Genomic DNA, 16,371 nt, shown 5'->3' with positions numbered 1-16,371 from the left:
CATTTGAAATTCAGAATATTTCAATTAAAATTGAGAATATTTCAAGTGAAAATCAGACTACACCACTTTTAAATATAATTCAGATATTCCAAGTACTAATTGAAATTCAGAAATTCCTTTTGTAATTCAGAAATTTCGTTGAAATTGAGATATTTTTTTTTTTGAAATTCATTTCATATTCAGATATTCCTCTTGAAATTCAGAAAACTTCTTTTGAAATTCATATACTTCATATGAAATTCGGAATATTTCAATAGAAATTCACTTATTTCATTTGAAATTTTAAATATGCTAATTAAAATTTAATATTCCATTTTGAAATTCATCATATTTCAATTTAGAATATTTGAGTTGAAATTCAGAATATTGCAACGAAATGGTGTGGTCTGACACAATTTTCAAGTGTAAGTCCGAAGAAACCAAATATAATTCTGAAACTGCATTTATTATTCAGAAATGTCATTTGAAAGTCAAAAATTCCGTTTTATATTTAGATATTCCACTTGAAATTCAGAATATTTAATTTGAAATCCGGACATGCCATTTGAAATTCAGAATATTTCGATTGAAATTCAAATATTTAATTTGAAATTCAGATTATCTATTTGAAATGCAGAATATATATTTGAAATTCAAAATATTTTAATTTGACCTCACATATTTTATTTGAAGTCCAAAATATGTTGATTGATATCCAGACATTTCATTTAAAATTCAGCAAATTCAGAATATTTATTTTGAAACTCAGAATATTTTAATTGAAATTCAGACTACACCAATTTCAAGTGTAAGTCAGAAGAAATCAATTGAAATTCAGAAATTCTATTGGTAGTTTAGAAATCTCATTTGAAATTTAGATATTTTATTTGAAATTCTGAAATTCCATTTGATATTCAGATACTCCATTTGAAGTTCATATACTCCGTTTGAAATTCAGAAATTTCAACTGAAATTCAGATATTTCATATATCTTAATTCGGAATTCATAATATATCATTTGAAATTCAGTTCAAGATATAAGAAGTCTTTCATCGAAGTCTCCTGTGGTAAAAAATATACTATTCAAACTAATATAAATGTAAAATCTATATACCGGTCTTAATGGCAGCTATATTCAAAAGGCTACACAATGTTGGAGATGGCGAAAGAGACAAAATTAGACACGCTGTATCTCTACCTATATTATAGTTTTTGGCCAACAATAGCCTGTTCCTGAAAGCTAAGGTCCTCATTTACAAATGTCTAGAACATTTCGTAATACTTTAACAAATAGATAAGACGTTGAGAACTTATTTCATTTTTTTTAATACATCGCACAGTGGGCCAAGCGGCGAAAAAAATAGAAACAAGTCCACAACTTTTTTCCTGTTGATCTGAGCAGCAAAAAAATTCATTCACATACAAAATACGCATTTTATAAGCCTTAGATTTTTAGAGAATGCTTTAAATGGCAGCAATACCAATCAATAAAATAGTAAGCTTATAAAACGCGTTTTTTAACCGATTTGGATGAAATTTGGAACGGCGAGACCTATCTACAACTGTGTCGAATATGGTCCAGATCAGTCCAACCTCTCCAAAAAAAAAAGATTTTAACACCGAGTTTAGTTAAGTTTCGAAGCTTGGGAATGATTTATACATCTACAGCGGTCAAAAAAAGTATTCATCATTCAATGTTTTTTTTTTAATAAGTCTACAAAAGACAATTGGAATAAAAACATATTAAACTAATGATGCAGTAGTGCTTGTGTGATATATATGTACACAATTTCATTGTTTTTAAAGAAAAAAATAGTATTTATTGGAACAAAAAGGGCCATTTTACAGCTGAACACAAAAAATTAAACAAAAAAAGTATTCATCATTGCAAAAAAACAAAAAAATAAATAACATAATTTAAAAAAATTAATACTTTGTTATTCGACCACCGTGTCTTATAACTTCTTTTAAACGGTTTGACATCGATTGGACTAATTTAGCGGTTATATTTTGGTCTATATTAGTCCATTCCTCCATTATCACCTGTTGCATTTGACTCTTGCTCGAAAAATTGCGCGTTCTCAATTTGCGTTCGAGATGTTCCCAAAGATGTTCAATTGGGTTCAAGTCGGGACTTTGAGGAGGAGTTTTAATGACTTTGGGGCAGTTATACAGCATCCACATCTTGGTATTTAAAGCAGAATGTTTGGGGTCATTATCTTGATAATATTGAAAGTTATTACCAAGCCCAAGTTTTACAGCACTATCTTTTAAATTCCTCTTTAAAATGTCAATGTAATACTTATGATCCATTACTCCATTAATAATTTCAAGATTTCCCGCTCCTGAAGCCGCCATACACCCCCAAACCATTAAACCACCTCCACCATGTTTTACAGTAGCAACTGTGTTTCGTTCTTCAAGCTCTGTATTTGGTTTTCTGTACACTATGACCTTTCCATCGCACCCAAAAAGATTAAACTTGCTCTCGTCTGCAAAAATGACTGTTTTCCAAAATGATTCGGGCTGTTTTACATACATTTTTGCGAAGTTTAGCCTTTTCACTCGGTTTATTTTATTTATAAAGGGCTTCTTACGTGCAGTTCTTCCTCTGTAACTATGCCTTTTGAGTGTATTTCGAATTGTTTGTGTAGTAACTTCCTTCCCTAAATATTCCATAGTGTTTTTACGAAGAATGGTCGCATTTGTCTTCGGAGTTTTCTGAACTTGCCGCACTAGCCAACGCACATCTCCAACTGAAAGTGCTTTTGGTCGACCAGATCTTGGTTTATTGTCAACAGTTTTCGTTTCTGTCCACTTTCTGATGATGGATTGTATAGTAGATCGTGGTCTATTTAATATTTCACTGATAGTTTTTTGAGTTAAACCATTCCTGTGGTGTTTTATTATCAAAACTTTTACCTCATCAGAAACCTCGTTTTGCTTACGACCCATTTTGACAAAAACTATATTTTCAATGAAATTAAATATTTGCTGTCAAGGGCAAAGCCTCCTTTACTAAATAAAACAGAAAAGGGGGATTCCCAAATAATATTTGAATTTGACTTTGATGATAGCACATCAATGATGAATACTTTTTTTGTTCTGTTTTTGGTGTTATTATATAAAATTGCATTTTTTGCGCTAATTAAATTTATTTTTTGAATTTATTTTAAAACATATTACGAAAAATAAACTATTGCATAAAACTGCATTATTTGTTTACTTTAAATTTTCTTCAATTACCCAAAATAAGTGAATTTATTATCAATTTTGCTAATGATGAATACTTTTTTTGACCGCTGTATTAAAATAAGGTCTATTGCGTAAATAATGCGGTCGGTTTTTATGTGTAATGATGACGGCAACAATAAAAAAATTGGAAAATTTAACGTTTTTCAAAAATTGACTTTTGTGTCGCCAGTTACATAAAATCGGATAGGATAGAGATATATTCATGATTCTTGTTGTGTTTTCTAGAAGGAGTGATGCAGAATTAAAGTTCCTTACATATGTATAAAGGGTGATTTTTAGCATTATCTTTTTGGCAACACTGCATATCTTTGGCAACGAAACAGCTCACGCACGTTTCGTGTTTTGTTTCACTGTCAAACATCTTCAGTTTGGTCTATAATTTAACCATGAACCGTCTTGAAAAAGAACAACGCTAGCAAATTATTGAAATTTATTATCCATGCTCTATTAAGAAGGTTCATCGTGCGCTTCTTCCATTGAGCGACGAAGATAATTTTTGGCTCAATAGGTACGTAAATAAGCAGAATAGTCGATTTTGGAGTGAAGGTCATCCAAATTCATTGCAAGTGCTACCAATGAATCCAGAAAAAGTTTATGGGCTGGTGGCATCATTGGACCGTACTTCTTCAAAGATGAAGCGAATCGTAACGTAACTATGAAAGGTGAGCGCTACTGTGAGGTGATAACCAACTTTTTTGACCAGAAATGCATGAGCTTGACTTGCATGACATGTGGTTTTAACAAGACCGTTCCACATGCCACACAGCACGGGATTTTATTTCACGTTCGGGACCGGTCAATTGGCCGCCTATTTCGTGCTATTTTACGCCTTTAGACTATTTTTTGTGGGGCTATGTTAAAGCTCATGTCTATACAGAAAAGCCCTGTTCAATTGACGCAATGGAAGACAACATAGAAGCATTTATTAGTGAGATACCAGTCGAAATGTTGGAAAGCGTATGCCAAAATTAGGACTAAGCGGATGGTCTATTTGAAGCGCGGTCATGGGCGACATTTACATTAAATTATATGGATCGTACTATCGATTCAAATAAAGATTTCAAGAATTTTTCTGAATTTTATGTTTTTTTTTTGGGAAACTATGCTCTTAAAAAATCACCCTTTATGTGCAATAAAATGTGACGTAGTACTTGGTTTTTAGCATTGACAATTTATTTATAACGTATTTTGGTTACCACGGCCTCATTTATGGCTGGGTTATGGCGAGACATTTCTTAAATTGTTGGATACATATTAACATTCAAGTTAAAATAAAAAAATCGCCGTGAAACTTTTGGAAACTTTTGTAATGTAGTAAAAACAAGTAAGGACGGTCTAAAGTCGTCCAAAAACGACGTTTTGGTACCATACACCACATGGGGTATGCAATATAGGCGAAGTCTTCGAAATTTAAATTTGCTTACAATTGAAGTGACGAATTTCGACCAAACTTTTGTTTGGAAATTCATTAATGCAAAATCATTAATGCGATTGCAACGGCCCAAAAACTGAAAATGAGGAGATATATATATCTAAATCTGAACCGATTGTTGTTATATTTACTTGTGATCCGAAGAGTTGGAATTAACACAAATAATCGAATTATTGCTGTATAAGTCAAGACTGGACAATACTTTATATGGGAGCTATGCCTAAATCTAAATCAATTTCGAACAAAATCGGCACACATAGTAAAAAAACAGTCATAAAAGTATGCATTGTGCCAAATTGTGAAAAAATCTGTCAAGAAATACGCTGACCATGGCCTTAAAAGTAAAAATCGGGTGATACATATATATGTTAACTATATCTAAATCTGAACCGATTTATTTAAAACACAACAACATTGTCAGGAGTTATAAGGAAAAACTACTTGCCAACATTTTGGGAAAATCGTATAGCAAATGACCACATTATTGCAACATTATTCGAAATCGGACGAACATATATGGGAGCTAAAAAAAATCTGAAATCTGAACCGATTTTAATAAATTAAAATGCATGGATGGACAGACGGACATACCTAAATCAAATCAGAATGTGATTCTGGGTCGATCAGTATGCTTATCAATGGGTCTATCTCTATTCCTTCTGTGTGTTAAAAACAAATTCACTAAGTTATAATACCCTGTACCATAGTAGTGGTGTAAGGTATAAAAAATGGCCATATTGCCTTTAAGATAAAAGGGTGGTTTGATTTTGAAAAGAGTCAAATTAGCATTTAAAACTTTTCTAATTGGCTCCGCTTTATGAAAATGGAAAAGAATAATGTTAATGATTTGATAACCAAAATTTACGAAAACTTCAAGTAAATAGGAGTATCTTTTATGGAAAATTTTGCTAGTTTTAGAAAAACAAAATGTTTTTCATGTTGAAAACGATGCCATATTTAAACCGCTAAATATATTGGAATGATTATTTATTTTATTTTATTTTATCTATACTATACTGGCACAATTTGGGTGAAACTTTCAGTATATAGCTAAGAAATTGACGGAGTTATAAAGAAACAACACTGAAGAAACCGGTGCAAAATTTTCACATTTTACAACTAAACTGTTCATATCAGAGTCCTAAACCATGCATATTGGTACAGTAGATTAAAAGTTATAAATCTTGAAAAGTTGGAGAAGTGGAAAATGGTTAATTTTGACACCCTGCATCTCACCCTGTTTTAAATATATTGACCTACATTTTCCATTTTCCTGAAAGCCTATGTACTCTTCTACAAATGTCTAGAACATTTTTTACCGCTCAGATCAACAAATAAAAAGTTGGTGATTTATTTCCATTTTTTTTCCGCTTGGCCTAGTGTCCAACGCCATCTTGCGTTTAAAATTATCCATAAAAGACTTTTTCGATAGAGAAAGGTTGAAAGGTAGAATAAATTATAACGCAAAGTTGATAATACAATGGCTGAAAACTTGACTAAATGGATATGCAATGATGTATGGTTGCAGACTCGACTAACTGATAACGCAGAGTTGATTTTTTGAAAATCAGAATGTATGAGTGAAAGGTGGCAAATTTTTCACTTGTTTATAAAGTGTGTACATCGAGGACATGTCCCGGAAGTAAACATTTTATATAATAGTGTCCTTATAGTATACGTTTTATAATAAATCTGATATATGTTGACATTTCGAAGTGTTAGCGTGGAAAAATGGGCATACATCGTATGGGAAAATAAAAACAAAGCGATGTATGCCATAATTTCCATATATATATATATATATATATATATATATATATATATATATATATATATATATATATATATATATATATATATATATATATATATAGATAGAATCTATATATATATATATATATATATATATATATATATGTATATATATATATATATATATATATATATATATATATATAGATATATATATAGATATATTTATATATATATTTATATATATCTATTTGACCGTCTTGACACTTTAAGTCGATCTAATAATGTCCGTCCGTCTGTCCTGTGTGTCGAAGGCGTGCAGCTGGGCGCTTCAAATTTTCCTCACATACTTCCTATAAGTGTAGGTCTGTTGGGATTGTAAATGGGCTATATCGGTCCATGTTTAGATATAGCTCCCATATAAACCGATCTCCACATTTTTATTCTGTAGCCTCAAGAGGGCGTAATTCTTATGAAATTTTATGCTATAAACCTTATATAGCTCCCATATAAACCGATCTTTCGTGACCTCTAACAAACACATTATATATGGTCTAAATCGGTTCGTATCTACCTCAGATATAGCTCCCATATAAATCGATCTCCCGCTTTCTTCTTGGGTCTCAAGGGGGCGTAATTAGCTGAAATTCTTGTTTGAACCTTTGAGGGGAGCGGACGTTTTTAGTAATTTTGATCCGCAAGAATTTTTCTGTAACTCGCAGTAGGTCATTATTTTTGGAAGAAAAATTTAAGTCACTTAAGAATAGCTACGATAGTTGTTGTTGTTGAAGCAGTGTGTTAAACACTGAGGCGGCAGCCCTTGCCGATGAAGAACTCCTTAGGGTCAATCCGGTACGTACAACCAGCTGCCATCGGATTGAGCTACGATAGTGGTTTGCTTGAATTACTTAAAAGCCCGGGAGTACGCTTAGAATGGACTCAAAAGACCCAACAGCTGCGGTTGTGGTATTAGGCCGCAGCATGTTTTCTGCTACTGAAACCTCGACTGGTGGAGCGGCAGCTCCAGGCTCCACTAGCCGACAGACGACTGGTCAGCAGGGGCTTTTGACGGAGACACTTGGTTCGAGTCTTAAGGACAAGGCCGAACCTATTCTGTCTTCGCATGCCTATAATTTGCCTAGGTCGTCGGTCTTCCCCCGGCAAGTTGGAATAATAAAAGGCACATCGCTTTCAGGTTTATTGAGAGGCTTGTTGCGAATGATCACTAATAGGGAGAGAGATTCCCTATATTGTGCTCGGGTATTCGCTGCACAGGATACTCCAAAGACTACACGTCTAGATTCGGAAACTGCACCGCAGTCAGCCAAAAAGCTGCGGTCACCTGGAGGTCATCCCATGCCTAAAGGAATAGTAAGATGGGTCCAAGAAACTTGGCAAATGTCACTAGGGAGAGTTTGATGATGGCAGTTGTCGACAAAGGTGAAGAACGAGGCTGCATACATAGGAATAATTGGAGTGGAAAATTCCATAAACTGTCATCAGTATACTCCGACGTTCTTGCGGAATTTCCTGGGTCTCCTCTAGTTTGTGAGAATGAAGGCTGGTATCGAGGCCGATACAGACTAATTGCCTTCGGGGATCAACGCTCAATGTATCGTTGTGCACTAAACAAGATTGGTGAGATCTGGCCAGGTGCAGCACTATATTTAGTCAAGAAGGAAGATATTCCTTTTCGATCAATGGCACATGCTTGGATACCAAGGATTCCCTCAGATACTGAATCTATACTTGGAAGACTAAGGGAATGTAAATCCAATCTTTCAACCACCGACTGGAAGACTGGATGAGGCTGATGGTGACCGAAGACTTGCAGTTTTCGTACTAAACTCCGGCTGTCTCCCAGACCTCAACAAGTCTGAAGGAGTTGTATCCTACAGATTCAACAAGTTCAGACTGAAGGTCTAAAGAAGCGCTGGGTTTGGGGAATCAGGAGACGACTCAGCATTTGTTCCTGACCACTTGCCTGAGGAACTATCGACTACATCGCTAAGGTCTGGAGGATTGCAGGAGGGTGAAAATACCCCTGCCACAATCGAGTCAGGAGGGGAAGGCATCGAAACGGGACCCGACAAGCCCTGTGTGGATGGGTCATCCGGTTGGACTGGGCTCAAGGTGTGTGCCAGCGGGGAAGAACGAAACTCGAATAGTGCTTCGACAGCACCAGCTAGTGAAGCATCTAAGGAGCAATCGTCCACACCGCAAGTGTCCAGTGCCCTGAGGAAGAATGGTTCCACTGTTTTTCACCTGCCCCTGGATGCGTACGGAAGCTCATCATGGAATCTTATGAGGATGAACTTCGGGCGAAAACAGAAGACGAGGCTAACGCAACAGTGGTGAAAGTTTTGAATCCTGACTATGATCCGGATTGTAAGGCCGCTTCGGCGGCACTAAAGGTCCTCCTGATGACAGGGGATTTGACGTGGTTCTTATCCAGGAACTGTGGGTGTGTGGAGGAATGGTTCGTGGACTAAGAATCCCGGGATTTAAAATACTCAAGGGTACAGGGTTTAAACTACTCAAAGATTCTGGGAGACACAGAGCCTTCATTCTTGCAAAGAGTGGTTAAAATGTTTTTCTTCTTCGTCGCTAAGCACTAAAGATTTAGTAGTAGCCAGCCTTGAAATAAAAAAGTCTCATTACTGGCTGGCTTCCCTATAAATGGCACATGATTCAGAGATGCCGTCTTCAAACCTTAAGTTGCTGGTAAAAGCCGCTTCTGTAGGGAAGAAGAACCTCATTATAGGAAGTGAAGCTAATGCACATCACCATATATGGGGGGCAATCCCATGGCAGCCGGTTGTACGTACAGGATTAACCCGATGGAGTTCTTCATCGGCAAGGGCTGCCACCTCGGTGTATAGCACTGCTACAACAACAACAACAACAACAATCATATATGGGGAAGTTCGGATGTCAACGAAAGGGGTGAGCTGCTTATCGAATATATCACAAGTTGCAATCTGGCGATTTGTAATAAAGGGGATAAACCGACCTTTATTACCAGGAACAGGCAGGAGGTACCAGATATTACCTTTGTATCAGAAAATATAAGTGAAATAATATGCGACTGGGAAGTGTAGGATGACCACAGCTTCTCTGATCATCGTTATATTAGTTTCAGCCTTGGAGAAAATACTGCAAAAGTGGTTCCTTGGCTAAACAGAAGAAAGGCGGATTGGGATAAATTTCGGTACAAATTCTGCACGTCTATCCCTTCTAGACCAGAGAAGGAGGTGGCAACTGCGATATAGACATAATGGTCAAGCGAATCATTAAGGCCCTGAATGACTCGCTTGTGTCAACATGTCCTAGTGCCAAGCCAAGGGGCAAAGAGCAACCCCAGAGCTGGTTGATCTAAGGAAGGACTTCAGAAAACCTCTTAAACAGAGCAAAAGCCACAAGAGCACCAAAAGATTGGGACATCTATTAGGCTGAGTTAAGAAAATATAAGGGCGAGCTGAGAAAGGATCAGAACAAATCCTGGGTAGAATTCTGCAGCTCCGTGGAGGATACATCTGAGGCCTCTAGGCTAAGGAAGATCCTATCTTCGATACCTATTACGGTAGGATACATTCAGAAGTCAGAGAAAGTATGGACAATGTCTAGTGCGGAAACACTAGAACTACTCGTTGATACACATTTCCCGGGAAATTCTCCAACGGACAACGTGGCGCCAGAAGAGGTTGTCACAGATATGCATTCGTCGGAGGCCATTGGGGAAATTTTGTCTAAGCCAAAAATCCTTTGGGCGATAAGAAGTTTCGACTCCTTTAAGTCGCCAGGCCCTGATGTTGTATCACCGATTGAGCTACAAGCTGTGTCTGATAGACTGGTTCCCTGGCTTAGGGAGATATACCCTGCTTGTATCAGAATGTCATATAAACCTGTGGGATGAAGGAACACGAAGGTCATTTTCATTCCGAAAGCAGGAAAACACTACCACACGAAGGCGAAAGATTTTCGTCGATTTAGTCTGTCATCCTTTATGCTGAAGACTCTTGAGAGGTTGATAGAGACATATCTTAGGGCAAAGATCCCTGGAGATCCCTTGTGGCGGCAGCAGCAAGCATATAGTAAAAGCAAATCCACTCAAACAGCCCTCCACGACCTAGTCGGCTACATAGAGGGTTCTCCCGCTGTCAAGGAATATGCAATGGTAGCATCTCTTGACATTGGAGTTGCTTTTAATCATGTAAAACCGACGTCAATCATGAAGGAGTTGGAGTTTCTAGGCATCAACTCTACCAAAAGAAAGTTTATTAATAACTTACTTACTAAAAGATGCATTACGCTAGGCTTGGGATCTGTGGATCTAAAAAGATGGGTCAGTAGAGGAACACCTCAAGGATGTGTACTGTCTTCTCTACTTTGGAATATAGCCATTGACAATATATTATTGTCTCTGGAAGAAAAGGGCGTAAAGTGGTTGCGTATGCTGATGACGTGGCAATTGCGGTTAGGGGAAAGTTTCCCAGCACTCTAAGAGATATACTTCGAGAAGCTCTACGTGCCACAGCGAAGGGGGCTACCGAAAGTGGTCCGGGTATAAATCCGTGCAAGACAGAAAAAGTTCTTTTCAGCAGGAGATTCAAGTTGCATACAGTGGAACCTGTCTCCTTGGCTGGAGAGAATGTTCCATTTACAGAAAGCGCAAAATACCTGGGTGTTTTGCTGGATAGGAAATTGAACTTCATATCCAATATTTTGGAAAGGGCAAGAAAGGCAACTCTTGCCCTATACACCTGCAAGAAAGCCATTGGCAAATGTTGGAGATTTAGACCGCGCGTCATGCATTGGGTATATACTGCAGTTGTTAGACCTTTAATGCTATATGGTGTTGTGGTCTGGTGGACGGCGCTTCAAAAGTCCACTTACTGTTTAATACTCAACCGGTTCCAAAGGATGGCTTGTTTGTGCATCACAGCCGCTCTGAGGACGACACCATCGGATGCACTGAATTTGATGCTACATTTAATGCCTCTGGACATTGTGGCTAGAAAAAATGCTACAACCACTGCCGTGAGGCTAAGGGAGCTTTCTCTTTGGTCATGTGGCGTCTACGGACACTGCGTTATCCTTGATACAATATCCGATGTTCCAAGCAGTGTGCATTACACTCTACCTGGGCCGCTTTTTGTTAAATAGTACTGTACCACTATTCCTGATAGAATCGATTGGAACTACGATATCCCTGGTAAAAGAAGTTACATAGACTTCTATACGGATGGTTCCAAACTAGACGACCAGGTGGGCTTTGGGGGGTACTCTAAAGATCTAGAACTGGTCATATCGAAAAGGTCACCTGACCACTGCAGTCTGTATCAAGCGGAGATGCCTGCAACTAAGGAAGTGGTGGAATGGCTAAGATATAATGTCATTACGACGGTTGGCATAAATATCTTATCAGACAACCAGGCAGCCATAAAATCCCTGGAGATCGTTTCCTGAACACAAAAACCGACCTCGACTATCGCATATCTCTCAACGACATGGCTGAATAGTTTAAAATTCACCTGTTCTGGGTGCTGGTCCACAGAGATATCCCAGGGAATTGTAAAGCGGATGAGCTTTCGATAGTAGGAACTACCCTGCACATTCCAGGGATACAGGAATCTGTGGGTATGCTTCTAGCGACATGTAAGCTAAGTTTTTGGGATCAGACGCAAAGGACAAGGGGGCGGTAAGCATTCCAAAACTATGCGACCTAACCTAGACTTGTCGTCTCGGTCATTGTGTTCGCCAAGACAAGTCAAGAAGAAGAGACTATAGAACATCAAATGTCGTTAGGATGCGAACCCAGATACACAATGAACGAAAACATCTAAGTGAGACTGATGACATACTGTCACTTAAGTCTAACTTAACCTAGGAGGGAAATTTTTTTTACATATCGTCAGGATGCGAACCCAGGAGCGAAAATAAATAAATTAAAATATTGACAGCGACTTGGTTCGTACATAGAGTAAAGCCTATTTTTTTATATGAAAGTTAATTTTCAATTTGCATTCCTAATTTTCAGATTCTATTCCTCATTGGTTATGGCTTGCAAGAAGAGGAATCCAACAACTATCCCTTCTTGTCGTTTTATCAGTGGGCCCATAGATACAAACTTTTGCCAAAGCTAGAAGAGTTGTCACGTAGTGCCAGGGTAAGTTTTCATTCATCCATTGCAATCTCGATTTCATTCAAAATGCCATAGCTGTGTGCCCTTACAAAAGCCTTATCTACGTGAACATTCACTATCGTCAACAGGTTGAAGCTCATCGCGATTTCATTTTATGGACAATTAAAAAATTCAAAGATTTACAAGCCAAACAAACAACAGCCGAAGGTCTCGAACGCATGCAAAGCGATGATCTTGAACCAACATCGTCGGCGCATGATGATAATGGCAGCGGTGATATTGCTGCAACAACATTAACCTCAGCCGAGCAGGAGAAACGTGAGAAAGAGGAGAGGGCACGTTTAGCGGCTGAGCGGCGTGCCAAGATTCTGGCACAAATGCAATCAGCTCAAAATAAGTTCATGACCTCCAATGCGGAAATGTTTGCCAGTGCCAATGATGTGGCCAGTGATGCCAATGCCGGTACGGCCATGGAATGGCAAGATGAAAATCTAGAAGGGGCAGTGGCCTATAATTCCACCGCTTGTTTGGGTGTGGAACGAAGGCTGCAACAACCCGAAGAGGAGAAATATAAGTGTATATTGTGTTTTGAAGAGGCAGTGGTTAGCAAAGATGGTCCCACTTTGGTCTACTCGGCCTTTGTGCAAAAGTCCAAGGTAAGTGTGTTTGGGTTCATGTACTTAACTTTATTGTACAACATGTTTTGCTCTTCTACAGGTTCTCAAACCAGAGTCCAATTACGCTTACTCCGTACACACCAGCAGTTGTGGCCATGTCATGCATGTCAACTGCTGGCAGGAATACTACAACAATGAGGAGTCCAAGGAAATCAGACGACCCAGACGTCATCCCTTGCAAGTTTTCCCCTCATCACCGAGCACCGAGTTTCAGTGCCCCTATTGCCGTTGTCTCAGCAATACTGTGCTGCCTCTAACGCCTCCGCTCTCCAAGTATTCGGTACCAAATGTATTCCATGCCGGCGACGAAATGTTCCCCATTGATTTGTGGATCGAAGGCATTCGTGTGTTTAGTGATAAACTTAATAATCTCATATTGACCGAAGATCCCGACCTATGGAGTTTCCATTTGCCCGAATGGCTGCCCACTCTCAAAGAGGCCCACATACCCATAGATCCCAAACAATTTGAAAAAATGGCCCAGCCAACACAGCGTGGTGAATTGCCAGTTAGTTGGATTAATTTCGTACAACACTACATGAAATCACTGAAACGCAACGAGGACGAAGGTCTGCTGAATATGTGGCACACTTGTGTGTACACAGTGCAAGCTTTGGAAGTGTATCTGCGATCTGTGGGTAAACCCTTGAAGGATGAAATGTCCATACGTCACCAGAGTTGTTTGAGTGGCCTAATACGGGCTTGTTGTCTGTACAGTGGTAATTTGACACAAACCGATGTTAAGAGCTTAATCAAACCTGTGGCCGAACTCTTGAATGTGGTGTTCAAACATAATGGCGATTCAGTGTTGGAATGGAACTGCTTCAGCAAAATGGTATCCACAATTATGATGGTACCGAATATCCTCTTCGCACGTGTCCGTAAGTACAACAATTTTAATTAATATTTTTTTAGACTAAGCACTGCATGCTGATTACATTACTTCGCTGGCGATACTGGAAAGATGATAGAAAGATTTTTAGGGAGCACATCATGACATTAGTAACTAGAATTGGCATAAACGTGTATGGAACTTCGTAGGTTCTTTTGTTAGTTTTAATACAACATTTGAATATTATTTGCTTTTTTCAAGCCTAGCCACAGGTTGAACCAAACCACAATCAACCCAAATTAAATGCCATATTTGAAGGAAGGCAATTTGAACCATTTTTGAATTTTTCCAACTTTTTGAAAATTTTGTTTTGTTGGTTTGAAAATCAGATACACAAACATAGGTCTATGGTAACACTACAGAAAGAACAGATCGATGACTTTTGAGAATATAATCCTCGAATAGAATGTTTTGTCAACATTTTATTGAAGCAGTCCGGTTAACCCTTCGACCACATTTTTGTTGTTGTAGCAGTGTTTTGTGTTCTACCTTTCGTAAGGCTGGGTTATGTTGAATATCCAGATCTAGACTGAGCCCCCTTGTTGTTGTTGTTGTAGCAGTTTGTTGTGTTCTCTGTTTCGTCTGCTTGATTTTGTTGAGTGTCCAGATTCAGGAACTCTGCGATGGGGTGCGTCCAGAGGGATCTGTGTCCGAGACGAGTGGGTCTGGCTAGGCAGTTAAACAGGTGACGTATATCGTGTGGTTCCTGGTCTCAATCGGTACATATATCATGCACGTCGCCATCAATTCTTGCTCTGTAAGAGTTGAGATGGCTGCATCTGCCGGATCGTAATTGAGCCAGAACTACTCTGGAGGTGGTCAATTTCTTCAGATGCAATTTTAGGCCGTCGTTCTCCAAGCACCACATTCACCCGGTAGCAATTTACCGCATCTGCTACCATGTCTGCATGGATGCTGTCTAGAATCGTTTGATATGCCGCTTGATCTAGAGGTTCTCTCTTGTAGCGCTGAACCTCATGCTCTAGATCATGCAGATCTTGCTAAAGGCTTCTGGGCGGTGGATATCTATCCACAAGATGCTGATTTGAATGGTCTCTGCGATGACAGCCCAAAAGGTATTGAAGATTTGGGACAGACAGATCGATGACTTTTTAGAACCGAATCCACGAATAGAACATTTTGTTTGCTATGTAGGAGTTTAGACGGCAGACGGCATCTGCCGGATTGTAATTGAGCCAGAACTAATCTGGTTTGCCGTGGGAGGTTATTTTTATTAAGTGCAAAGGGTGGTGGTCGTTCTCCAAAGTCCACATTTACCCGGTAGATATTCACCGCATCTGCTACCGTGTCTGCACCTACTTGATATGCCGCTTGAGCTAGAATTTTTCCTTAATAACGATGAACCTAGGTATCCATCACCCGGTAACCATGTTGATCCATGATCATCCACCTTAAGGCTTCTGGGCGTTGGACACCTATCCACAAAATGATGATTTGGATGGTCCCTGCGATGAAAGCCCAGAAGGTATTGCTTAGATAGCATGCAATTAGTTCTTCGTCGTACGGGTAAGATCTTTGTCTCCTGATGGAGTTGGTTCACAAAAGAACTGAGGAGACAGACCAGCACAGTGTTGCCCTGGTGGAAAAAATGGTAAAATCGAAAATGAAAATTGTTTTTGAAATTTTTTACTATTTTTACTTTTAAAAAATCCTTCAAATAAAAAGATTTAAGTTCGGCCAGAACGAATTTTATATACCCTCCACCATGGTTCGCATTTGTCGAGTTCTTTTCCCTGTATTCAAAGGATAAAAGAAAGGAATTGCTATGCTAGTAGAGATATATCAAGCTATGGTGCGATCCAAACCATAATTGAATCGAATGTTGGAGACCATGTAAAATTTCAGACAAATCGGATAAGAATTGCGCCCTCTAGAGACTCAAGAAGCCAAGATCCCAGATGACAGCTATATGAAGTTATGGACCGATTTAAATCATATCTCGCATAGTTTTTGGAAATCATAAAAAACACCTCTTGCAAAATTTCAGCTTAATTGGATAAGAATGGCGCCATCTAGTGGCTCAAGAAGGATGACTTGTGGAGGGTATACAAAAAAATTATATTTGAGGTCCCCCTTCAACTATTCGATGTTATCGTACGAAGTTTTTTTTTTTTTAACAAATGAATGCTACATAGTTTTTTCCAAAAATTTAATTTTTTTTTGCAAAATTGAAATTTTCAGCAAAGTGGATCTAAAAAGGGCCTACCTGGGACTATAG

At 38.4% G+C, this 16,371-nt stretch overlaps 1 protein-coding gene across 6 annotated transcripts in view; it reads left to right on the top strand.

The window, feature by feature from the left end:
• The window catches only part of LOC106082887 (E3 ubiquitin-protein ligase UBR1), a 110,281-nt gene that overhangs the window by 88,848 nt on the left and 5,062 nt on the right, over nucleotides 1-16,371 (top strand). For all 6 annotated transcript variants that reach the window (XM_059368235.1, XM_013245628.2, XM_013245626.2 and 3 more), the window contains 3 exons: nucleotides 12,459-12,587; nucleotides 12,692-13,219; nucleotides 13,281-14,121. In XM_059368235.1, the coding sequence (XP_059224218.1) occupies nucleotides 12,459-12,587; nucleotides 12,692-13,219; nucleotides 13,281-14,121 (1,498 nt within the window). The remainder of the gene's footprint in view (nucleotides 1-12,458; nucleotides 12,588-12,691; nucleotides 13,220-13,280; nucleotides 14,122-16,371) is intronic.

This window comes from Stomoxys calcitrans, chromosome 4 (assembly GCF_963082655.1).
Source record: "Stomoxys calcitrans chromosome 4, idStoCalc2.1, whole genome shotgun sequence".
Lineage (NCBI taxonomy): Eukaryota > Metazoa > Arthropoda > Insecta > Diptera > Muscidae > Stomoxys > Stomoxys calcitrans.
The sequence above is the reverse complement of the archived record's forward strand: the minus strand, read 5'-3'. Positions and strand labels throughout refer to the sequence as shown.